The sequence below is a fragment of the Mesocricetus auratus genome, unplaced genomic scaffold (assembly GCF_017639785.1).
Source record: "Mesocricetus auratus isolate SY011 unplaced genomic scaffold, BCM_Maur_2.0 Super-Scaffold_100013, whole genome shotgun sequence".
NCBI classification, from domain to species: Eukaryota; Metazoa; Chordata; class Mammalia; order Rodentia; family Cricetidae; genus Mesocricetus; species Mesocricetus auratus.
The window spans coordinates 81,079,021-81,088,485 of NW_024429196.1; the positions used below are offsets into that span (position 1 = coordinate 81,079,021).

The 9,465-nt window shown below is 42.1% G+C and overlaps 1 protein-coding gene across 1 annotated transcript; it reads right to left on the bottom strand.

Annotated features, from left to right (window-relative positions):
• Window positions 1–371: 371 nt before the first annotated feature.
• On the bottom strand, window positions 372–4,503 carry LOC101844474 (cathepsin R). Its single transcript, XM_005078431.4, has 7 exons — window positions 4,378–4,503; window positions 3,969–4,091; window positions 3,724–3,876; window positions 3,069–3,293; window positions 2,433–2,595; window positions 1,296–1,413; window positions 372–471 (listed from the first exon to the last, which is right to left on the bottom strand). Exons 1-7 carry the CDS (start codon window positions 4,501–4,503, stop codon window positions 372–374), a joined length of 1,008 nt encoding a protein of 335 aa, XP_005078488.1.
• Between the last annotated feature and the right edge of the window lie 4,962 nt (window positions 4,504–9,465).

Below are 9,465 nucleotides of genomic sequence, written 5' to 3' on the forward strand. Positions count from 1 at the left end.
TACCATTCATCACAGTAGATCCATCCACACAACCTTATGAACACCACAATAACACTCATTCTTGAGTTCATAATGAATTTCAAGTTTGACCACAGAAAGTCTCTGAAATAAGAGAAAGAACCTAGAAGGTATATTTGAATTTAAACGATTTTATTTGTACAACCATTAAAGCCAGTAGTATGTTTCTGCAGGAATCATAAACACACATTAGTTAAAATGACAGTGGTCATAAGGTCAAATAGTTGAAAGGTCCCAAAATTCACAAAGCAATGTAGCTTTTCAGGGACATGACCATCGAGTATGCTGATCAAAGCGTGATCCTCTGGAAATGCTGACTCCTGCCAAATATTTCCTTGTGGCCATCAGGGTACTCACACAGTGGGGTAGCGGGCAAATGAAGCAATTCCACAGTGGTTGTTCTTGTCTTTGGCAATTTTCATGTAGCCACCCAGGCCCCATTTTTTACCCCAGCTGAAAGAAATCATGTTTTCCATTTAGTGGAAAAATCGTTGCATGTTGGATTTATCATATAATAAATATAATTACATGTGTATTACATACATTATGTATATTGACAAAAGACCCACCTAACAGAAGGATCAGAAAAGATAGAGGATCTAGCCCTGAGCACCAAGAAGTGCCTTGGGCACAACTGTAAGTCCACAGTAGAGAATGGGCAGAGTGATTGTCCACACGTGTATGGTTCAAAATTAAGACGTGTCACGTTTTAGAAAAGCAATGGCACCAACATGGCATTGACCCACAGGAAATCAGTGACAGAATGGAATAATAGGATCACACACCTTAAGTAGATCATTCAAGCTGACTGGAAATAAGTGTGAAGAGTCACATTAAAGAGAGATTGACATTTTATTGTGCCCATAATTCAGGTTCTCAGAGCATGATGACAGGACATATTTGGACCAAGCAGTTAGCCAGACTAGACAGTGAATTCCTAGATCAGCAAGACATACTGCTGCAGCATAGAAGTTGCATAAATTGATAAAAAGCTGATGCTGCTAGCGTCAGACCTCCACACATGTGCACTTGTATACTCATGTGCCCACAGACATACAAACCTTCATACCTGTAAACAAACATTATGCATGCACACGTGAGAACAAGAACAGACATTGCTCAACTTAAATGGAACAAAGTTAGGCTATGCATCCAACTACTGAGTGCAACACACAATTACTTTATCAATCCTTTGGAAAGCCAACCAGTGGTTTCACCACTGAACCATCTCTCAAGGCCATGGAAGTTCAAATATACATATTTTTGGCAGTTTATACCTGTTCTTTATCAGCCAGTAGTTATTACCATCCGTTTCATTTCCCTCAAAGCCATAGCCAACCACCAGAATTCCATGAGTCACATAATCACTGCTGCAATTTGGCTCATGATAAATACCTGAGAAAGAAAACAGAAGTGGATGTGAGTCTCAGAGGACACCTGACTATGACCACTGCTACCAACAGTGAGAGGTAGTTCAAAGATCTCTGGAAGTACGTAAACTACAATCAGAATAAAGATCTGGATGAATTGTTACTGAGAACACTAATGTAGAGTTCCACAGAAAAGGGAAGTGCTACAAGCTGCGAGATCAGACAGTAATTATACAGCTCTCATATCATAAGATAATTCAGAAGAATTGGAGATCCTTCTGGTGGATAAACCAGTGCAGAAGCTGTGTTTGGCATTGTAATCTGGTGAATGAATTGGTTGTGTCTTGCTGTAGAATCTTCCTGGGCCTTACACCTTTCTGTAACAAACTTGGGTTTACTTCCCACTGTTTAGCAATATCTAACCATTTCCTGGGAACAAATTTCTCCCATGCAGTTGGAGTTTTACTGGTTACACCCCCTAGCTATGTGTAAATACCTGCTCTCCATGAACAAGTCCTAGTGTGTACTGATTACATTCCTTAGCTATGTGTAAAACCTGATTCCCATTATCGGTTCTTAGTTCCAGTCTCCATTGCAATTGCAGAGGGAAGCAATTCTAATCATCATGTATGTGTTGATAAACACAACTCTACTTGCATATCAGATAGCGACTTGGAATATTGTATTTTTTTGTTATTAGAATCTCATGCCACGTTAAACTCATGAAGATAAATTACTTAACTCAAAAAGATCTGTCTTTTTTAATTTCAGATAGTTTCTATAAATACCTAAAACATCCATGGAATGGAGGAGAGATGAAAAAATTAACTAACCAATAAATGTTATTAATTGTGACATATCAACTTGTATGTGGGGGGTCACATCAGGTGAAAAGCTGCACTCATGATGATTATATATAAAGGAATAAAAATATCAGAAAACCAACTATTCACATAACATTTTATACTTAAATACAAACCCATGAACATGTTGTAGTGTAGAGATGTCATACAGTTTTCCTAATCTATAAAAAAATATATGTACCTTTATTATAGAACCTGAATGAACTGTGGGAAGCATCAATGCCAGCAGAAATGGGCCCAATACTTGCTACAGCACCCATTAGGATATCCTCGCTTTCTGGGAGGGACACAAATCCTGTGATTTCAGCAATAGAATTCTGTGGATTAGACCTGCATGGTCCTTCCTTTAAAAGAAAAAAGGTATGAGATTCAGTCACTTCCACCCAGTTCCTGTGGAATAAGTGTCACAACCCCAACATTCTGCCCTTGGCAGCTGAGCACACTCAAATCTGGGCAATTGTAAATCATCCCAGGAAGTGAAATGCTACTGGGAGATTTAGAACTGAAGATTAGTTTGCATGTCTTCAATGACAACCAGTTGGTCTTCCTATGCATAAGAAATTTTAATGGTGGAGAAATCTATTTTGTATGTACAGTAATTTGAGTATTCTTCATGTGCACAAAAGCAAAGAGAAATACACTGAAATCATTTCACCAGGAAGCTACGTGAATATAGATACTCTAAAGACAGAATCGATGGTGTACAGAGAGATTGTACCAAATAAGTTGAGCCCTGAAGACAGTGGGATTTTCATTACAATTGTCCCACACTCCAAGGTGAGCAAAAATGATAGCACAACATAGGATGTCCACTTACTCTTCCTTCATATGGGTAGGTTGCTTCCGCCTCTAGACCTCCATTGTGCAAAACATACTGGAAGGCATTGTATGTATCACCCGAAAGACAGCCATTATTTCCTTGAGATTTAGAACAGTCCACTAGGTTCTGCACACTCAGAGGGGTGAGTTTGCCTAATTTCCGGATTATCTGTGCTTCTATGGCACCGGTCACTGAAAATGCCCAACAAGAATTGCAGTTTCCCTGAATAGGGAAGAAAAGATGGTTATCCACAAACCAATAACAACCGCAGCAGTAACTCAGACAGCTTTCTACTGTATGAAAATTATTTTAAAGCAGTGGACAGATGCCTGTGAGGAGATAATCAGTCTCTTAAAGGACATGAATGCCGGCAGTTTTCTCCTGCCTCAGTCATGGCCTCATGCATGGTCATTTGAACAAGACCAGTTAGATTTATGGGTTATTAATGACAAGAGAAGGACATAAATTCTACCGAAAGAAAGGTGGTGTTTAGAAAGGAGAATGTGTGATAGGTTTCTAGGATTAATATGCACTGTCAAAACATATGAAGAATTCAAAGAAGAAAGAGTATTACTCAATGTGCACACAGAAACACCATGCCCTTTTCCTCTTCAATATGTTTTAAGAAGATGGGCACATGACATGTTTGTACCTGTTTCCTCACAGGAGTCACATAGCCTTTCTCTGTCCAGTTCACAGATTTGGGGAAAACAACGTTACCAACATCACGTTTCCAGATGCCTTTCCCCCTGTGGTGAGTTCTCATTGGGGAACCAATCATTGTGCTCTTGAATTCGTCATCAGTCTTCAAGGAAAAGTACATAAATGATTATAAAAGGAAAGGCTCCGTGCAAGGCACTCAAGAGAATGCAGTGTGAAGCAATCCGTGTCACTCACCATGTCACCAAACTCGTTTATTTCCATGGTGTAGCCATTCTTACCCAGGCCATTCTCCCCATTGTGATTTTTAATAAGTTCCATGTTTTTCCCCCACACTTCTTTCCTCATTGCTTCTTCCTCCTGGATAAGAACATAATGGGTGATTCTTTCTCTAATTAAACTCCTGCATGAACTGTGGACTTGCTGCTGCAAGGATTAGAGGCGTAGGAGAGCTACTCTAGAACATTATAATGACACCTTCTCTACATACAGAGAAAAAGGGAATCTGGCCACCCTGTTTTCACAATAGTCACAATTAATATCTCAGTAGTGTTGTGGAGTCTGTGACCTCTAATGTGCCTGGACATTAGCCACAGCAACTGCAATGCACTCTGTGGTTCTTTCGGACAGTTTTCAGGTTACCAACCAGGCTGTATGATTTTTCATATTTCATCTTCCATATTTGCCATTCAGCATCCAATCTGGGATCAAGTGTTGGAGCAGCTGAGGACACTCCCAAGCAAAACATGGCCAGGAAGAGTACAGACTTCATGGCTAAAGCACCTAGAGAGAGGAAAACTATTAATATCTGACTACACAAACATTTATAAAATGTCTTCTTACTCCTCTCTGAGAAATTGAGCTCTCCACAGTTGATAAAAGTTTTTGAACTATGCTCCCAAATACTTTCCCAAAGATTGTGAAAAATACTGAGGATGTATTTGAACTAAATCTGTCACTGATGTTTATTAGATCCAGTGGAAGAGGAAGACCACATGCCCAGAATTCTAGCAACCAACCCTTCAGTTTTACTGCATATTATTATTTAACAGAGATCTCCTCATGCAGCGAGGAACAGAATATAAAACAAACCATGGATTTAGGTTATCACTGACTCACAATTCCTACCAAGCAAAATTTCTGTTATGTGGTACTAGATTCTAGTTTCAATGTGATCCCTAAGTTCAGGCCACATGGTGTCATATGCCTTTCTTATATACAGCAAGGACATGCTTGTCTTGCATTTTCCCTACTTGAATGACAAATTTGCAAAATTTCTTCTATAAAGAATATAAGAAAAATCACAGATACTGTTCCTGCTGTCCTACACTTAGGACCATGCAACTGTACTTCCCATTCACTACCTGAATGAGAATGGTATCACATGAAAAAATCATAGGAGCCAGGCAGTGGTGGTGCATGCCTTTAATCTCAACATTTCAGAGACAGAGGCAGGTTGATATCTGTGAGTTCAAGACGAGCATTATCTACAGAGCTAGTTTCAGGTTAGGCAGGGCTACACAAATAAACTCTGTCTTGGAATAAACCAAGGAAAAAGAGACAGAGACAAAGAAGAATACGAATGAGAATGAGATGGAGGATGGAGGAGGAGGAGAAGGAGAAGAAGGAGGAGGAGGAGGAAGAGGAGGAGGAGGAGGACGAGGACAAGGAGGACAAGGAGGAGGACAACGAGGAGGAGGAGGAGGAAGAAGAGGACAAAGAGGAGGAGCAAAGAAGGAGGAGGAGGACGGAGGAAGAGGAAGAGGAGGAGAAGAAGAAGAAGAAGAAGGAGGAGGAGGAGGAGGAGAAGAAGGAGGAGGAGGAGGAGGAGAAGAAGAAGGAGGAGAAGGAGACAAAAGTGTATGCGGAGTTCAATAGGAAATCTCTTATGGCAATTCATGTTCAGGACTTTTTGGGTCTCTAAAAGAACACTCCCGTAAATCCTGAATAGAGACATGCTACCTGCTACTATGACCATGACCAAGATGATCACTAGTATTACTACTACTACTATTACTACTACTATTACTACTACTACTACTACTACTACTACTACTACTACTACTACTACTACTACTGCATCTGCACATGCATTGGAAATAGGTATTCCCAGGGTTTATGGACAAGATACAACCTCTATCTTCCAGGTTGTGACATTTGATGGTTACCTGTGTGCACTACAGCTGGTGTCACTCTCTGCTGAAACACCCCAGATTTGAATTTAATGGATACTGTACAAACCTGAAATTAGGTTACTAGAAACTGAATTCTTCTTGCCTTTCCCCCCCAATCCCTTCCACCTACTCACAACATGGATCCTGACACTCAGAATATGTTTACCTCCTTGGGGATCTGCCTGATTCTCCAAGGAGTCCCTCAAGGTCCCCACAAGAGATCGAAACATATATGATTTTCAGAATATGCTAAATAAGACCTGCGTCTGCTAACACTGTCAACATCCTTGTATTATCCCTTTTCTAACAGTAATTCTGATAAACCAGGGGAGCACAGACCATCTTTTTGTCTACCTGAGCACCATTTGCATATGGTTAGGATCCTTTCCAATCACACCACAGTGAAGTGTTCCAACTTTGTCCATCTGCAGCAAGTTCCTGTACATCTGACTAATCCCAATTCCCTCAACCCAGATGTTTCTACTTTTCCATAATATCATGCATCTATAGAGTGCTGATATTCTCCTTGGCACCAAAGTCTCCCAACATGGGTTCATGCAATGCAGAGACCTCTGCCTCAGTGCAGGAGCATGCCATGCCTGTATGTATTAACGTCTTGCTTCATAAGTCTTCCTGGTTATGACTTAGTTAGTTTCTCATAATAGTTTTCTCTTATAGAGCACTTTACTTTGATATTCCTCTTCCAGTGTTCCAGTAGGGGAACAGAGACCTTCATGAAAGTGGACATGACACTGTTTCAGAGACTTAGACTCTAACCCTGGAGAGACATGAGATTCACAGTCTGCTTGCCTTGGACCAGGCCAGGCATGAGGGTGATGGTGCTTTGGCTCAGTTTCTGCTCCCTACTTTCCCCAGGGAGGGTGAGGCCCTCCATGGGGGTGTCCATAGTCTGTCATTTCATGCAGGGCAGGGCCTAGACCCTCCCCCAGGAGTCCAGGGTGAGAGAGCATCTCTCATTGTGGGATGGGCACCCAAAGTCCATTTGTGTGCCAGGGTTAATAATGATCTACTACCCAAGGCCCCATAGATTACCTAGGCCTCCTCACTGACACCCACATTCAGGGGATCTTGATCAGTCCCATGCTGGATTCTCAGCCATCAGTCTGGGATTCAAGAGCTAACCCTTGTCAGGTCAGCTGTTTCTGGAGGTTAAACCAGCCCAGTCTTAACCCCTTTACTCATCAGTCCTCCCTCTCTGTCACTGGGTTCCTAGAGTTCAGCTCAGTGTTTAGTTGTGGGAGTCTGCCTCTGCTTCCATCAGTCATAGGATGAAGGTTCTGTTTTCCAGACTCTCTGGCCATGGGATTGTAGGCTGGCAATCCCCAGATCTATGCCTAAAATCCATATATGAGAGAGTACATGCCATGTTTGTCTTTTATTTTAGAAAAAAGCTTGCTTCACATGTCAATCCTAGCTCCCTCTACCTCCCCTCCTCCCACACCCCCCACCAACCCACCAAGCCTCCCACCCTATCCCCACTCCCTTCACCATAGGGGATATCCAGAGTCTGTCATTTAGTTTAGGGCAGGGCATAGGAACTCCCCCAAGAATCCAAGCTAAGAGGGCCCTCTTTGTGGTATGGACACACAAAGTCCATTTATATGCTAGGGATACCTACTGATTTACTGCCCAAGGTCCCATAGATTGTCCAGGCCTCTGCACTGACATCCACATTCAGGAGGTCTGGATCAGTCCCATGCTGGCCTCCCAGCTGTTGGTGTGGGGTCCAAGTGCCCTTCCCCACCCTTGTTCAGGTCAGCTGTTTCTGCTGGTGTCACCAGCCCTTTCTTTACCCTTTTGCTCATCACTCCTCCCTCTCTGTCACTGAGTTCCAGGGGTTCAGTTCAATGTTTAGCTGTGGTTTTTTGCCTGTACTTCTATCAGTCACTGGATGAAGGTTCTAGGATGGCATACAAGGTAGTCGTCAAACTCATTATCTGGGATGGGCATTTAAAGGTGGTCTCTCCGCTATTGCTTAGTTCGCCAGTTGGTGTCATCCTTGTTGATCACGAGAGATCTCACTGGTGTCAGATCTCTCCTCAAACCTGTAATGATTCGCTCTATTATGATATTTCTCATCCTGTTCTTCCCCCCAACTTAACCTTCTTGCTCCCCCATGACCTCCTTTCTCCCCCTCTTCTCCCCCTCTCTTTTTTTTCCCAGCTCCCACTCCCCTCCCGCCCTGCTCCCAATCTGCTCAACAGATCTTGCTCCATTCCCCATCTCTGGGGTACCATGCATATCTCTCTTAGGTTCTTTGCTGTTTCCCAGACTCTCTGGCAGTGGGATTGTAGACTGACACTCCCCCTGATCCATGTCTAAAATCCATATATGAGAGAGTACATACCATGGTTGTCTTTTTGTGACTAGGTACACTGGAAAAAGGAAAGCATCCTCAACAAATGGTGCTGGCATAACTGGATATTGACATATAGAAGACTGCAGATAGATCCATGTCTATCACCATGCACAAAACTTAAGTCCAAATGGGTCAAAGACCTCAACATAAATCCAGCCACACTGAACCTCTTAGAAGAGAAAGTGGGAGGTTGTCTTGAACGAATTGGTACAGGAGACCGCTTCCTGAACATAACACCAGTGGCACAGACTCAGAGATCAACAATTAACAAATGGGGCCACCTGAAACTAAGAAGCTTCTTTAAGGCAAAGGACACAGTCAACAAGACAAAAAGGCAGCCCACAGAATGGGGAAAGATTTTCATTAACCCCACAGCTTACAGAGGGCTGATCTCCAAAATTTACAAAGAACTCAAGAAGCAAGTCTCCAAAATACCAAAGGATCCAATTAAAAAATGGAGTACAGAACTAAATAGAGAATTCTCAATAGAGGAGTCTAAAATGGCTGAGAGACACTTGAGAAAGTGCTCAACATCCTTAGCCATTAAGGAAATGCAAATCAAAACAACTCTGAGATACCATCTCACTCCTGTCAGAATAGCTAAAATCAAAAACACCAATGACAATTTATGCTGGAGAGGATGTGGAGAGAGGGGAACACTCCTCCACTGTTGGTGGGAGCGCCAACTTGTACAGCCACTTTGGAAATCAGTATGGAGATTTCTCAGGCAAATGGGAATCAATGTACCACAAAACCCAGCAATTCCACTCTTAGGCATATATCTAAAAGATGCACATTCATACAAAAAGGATGTCTGTTCCACTATGTTCATAGCAGCATTATTTGTAATAGCCAGAACCAGGAAGCAACCTAGATGCCCCCCTACTGAAGAGTGGATAGAGAAAATGTGGTATATATACACAATGGAGTACTATTCAGAGGGAAAAAATTGAATCTTGAAATTTGCAGGCAAATGGTCTATCATCATTTTTGTAGAGCCCAGATCCACGTGTGTAGGGAAGTTATTATACCCATTGGGCTTGGCACCTCTACATTACAAGAAATTGCCTCAAAGACATGCTCACAGGCCAAAACTGATGAAAGTAATTTCTTAGGTGAGTTTCCTTTCCCCATGCATGTTCTGTTGACAATGAAATTTAGTCATCATGATTCATTTGGG